Consider the following 2,314-nt stretch of genomic DNA (forward strand, 5'->3'; position numbering starts at 1 on the left):
GTAAATTGTGACGTATTATTAAAATAATTGTAAATTGTGACGTATTATTAAAATATGTGCCTAGTTAACTTCTTCGTTTGAAAGATCATAATTAATGATAATGAATAGATTAACTTTATTAATACTAGCGTTAAGTAATCATTAATTATATCTAAGGGTTAAACTTGAACTATCCTATCAGATATTGAGTACAAGAAATGGCCAAACAAATGGATATCTTTGCTGATGACTTGTATCTTATTTGACATCATTATTATTAAAGTCTTAAATTTCAGACGAAGTTTTGGATTTGAAATCCAATCGTAACTAATATTCCTCCAATCTAAAAAAAATAAAAAAATCTTCGGCTTAGTTCCGTTTATCTTTCGGGAAATTGGACTTAACTCTCCAGCCGCCGTTTTTTTTTGTGTTCAGTCCCTGGGTACTTTTTTAGTACCACATTTTCACATGAAGTGTACCACATTTCCACATGAAGTGTACCACAATTTGTATGACATAGTACCACAATTTTGTGGGTAGGGAGTGAACCCAAATAAATGTTTTGGTTGGGGATTTTTCACCAACTTCCCCTTTATCTTTTCTTCAAATAATTAATTATATAAAACGATCAAAATATACCAAACTTAAAAAGGAAGATTATTTTTCGACATATTTTGTTTCAAAAATATGTCTCTTGTGAGACAGTCTCGCGAATCTTTATTTGTGAGATGAGTCAACCCTACTGATATTCATAATAATAAATAATACTCTTAGCATAAAAAGTAATACTTTTTCATGGATGACCTAAATAAGAAATTCGACCTACAAAATTGATTCGTGAGACTGTCTCACAAGAGTTTTTGTGTTGTTTCAAATACTTGACCGACTCCCAAAACAATATCAAATGTACCAATTCCATATTCAAGATAAAATCAATTTTTTTTTATAAAAAATATGTTTGAAAGATACTATAATATCAAATAATTACTTCAATTAGACTAAACATTTCACACTTCCTAATCCAAAAGAATTTAAAAATAAAACTACCTATCAAATTTAAAATGAAATTAATATATTATATTCATTTAAAACATTAGCTTGGCGTGTAGAAAACTCTAAACCAAAAAAATCATACATATCCCATTATATATAATATACATGTACTCTCATCCCATAACCATAAAATCTTTCACACTAACTTTACATTATCCAACTGAATATAGAGTGAAACAACTCAGAAACCCAAAAATATTTCCATGGCGACCGCAGAGACGACCGAGAAGGCGGCGCCACCACCGGAGGCAAAAACTTCGGGGGATGCGGTGCCGACCAAGTACTTTGCATTGCTTGAACTTGTGTTGAGATTCTTGTTGTTTGCTTCGGCACTTGTGGCTGTGTTGGTCATTGTTACCAGCAAGCAAACGAAGATTGTTNTATATAGTAACCACATGCAACATATATAAAAAATTGTATAATTTTTTTTTTTAAATTTGTCGAAATCATAAGATGTTTACCATTTTCGTCTATTGAGCTTAAAACCATTTTGATCATTTTTTAAAATTTAAAGGAAAACGGCACCCAATTTCTCGTTAAAATTGGACATTTCTATGAACAAGATGAATCAAAAACCCGCTTTTTCCTTGATTCAGTCATTAACAAAAATATGTTACTCAATTTTTATTTTATTTTCAAATTCTCTCTTGCGTGGCTGACTTGTGTCCATCTCCTCTTATGAACCCAATCATTGATTTTACCATATGGATTTAGAGAGCTGGCCATAATAATTTGTTTCACAATTTCTATATATTAAAATATTCAAGAATTTGTAAGAGTGCTCTAGAATTATCATATTCTAATTAAATATTAGAACAATCGAAAATATCTATTTGTGATATATATAGTTTTGATATGTTGTTCATTAATCATGTATACATCTATATCTACTATTGAAGTAGTACTCACCTAATAGATAATTTGTCAAACACTTTTTTTTTTACTTTTTTAAAATTTAACAAACACTTTTTTTTTACTTTTGTTTTTTTTTTAAATTTCAACAATTCAAATAACACTTTAATCTCTCGATAATTTTTCAAATTTCACTTTAGTCTCTCGATAATTATAAAAAATATTGTGATATTGTACACACACGCACCCCATACAGAGTAACTAGTATATATAAGAGAAGGGGTATGACTAACTTGATGGTGGACAGGAAAATTCATCTAGAATTTCCCTCCAAAGATTAATGATGAAAGTTTATCCATGATTACATAAGTATCGATTCGACCACTTGAAATGTGTTTTTCTTTCAGTTTTTTTTTCGATTCCTGTGTGT

At 29.5% G+C, this 2,314-nt stretch overlaps 1 protein-coding gene across 1 annotated transcript in view; it reads left to right on the forward strand.

The window, feature by feature from the left end:
* Positions 1-1,152: 1,152 nt before the first annotated feature.
* LOC140981175 (CASP-like protein 1) overlaps positions 1,153-2,314 on the forward strand; it is a 4,832-nt gene continuing 3,670 nt past the window's right edge. Inside the window, exons 1-2 of the mRNA XM_073447479.1 lie at positions 1,153-1,409; positions 1,847-1,867. Of these exons, the coding sequence (XP_073303580.1) occupies positions 1,236-1,409; positions 1,847-1,867 (195 nt within the window). The 5' untranslated portion in view covers positions 1,153-1,235. The remainder of the gene's footprint in view (positions 1,410-1,846; positions 1,868-2,314) is intronic.

This window comes from Primulina huaijiensis, chromosome 7, assembly GCF_012295235.1.
Source record: "Primulina huaijiensis isolate GDHJ02 chromosome 7, ASM1229523v2, whole genome shotgun sequence".
NCBI lineage: Eukaryota > Viridiplantae > Streptophyta > Magnoliopsida > Lamiales > Gesneriaceae > Primulina > Primulina huaijiensis.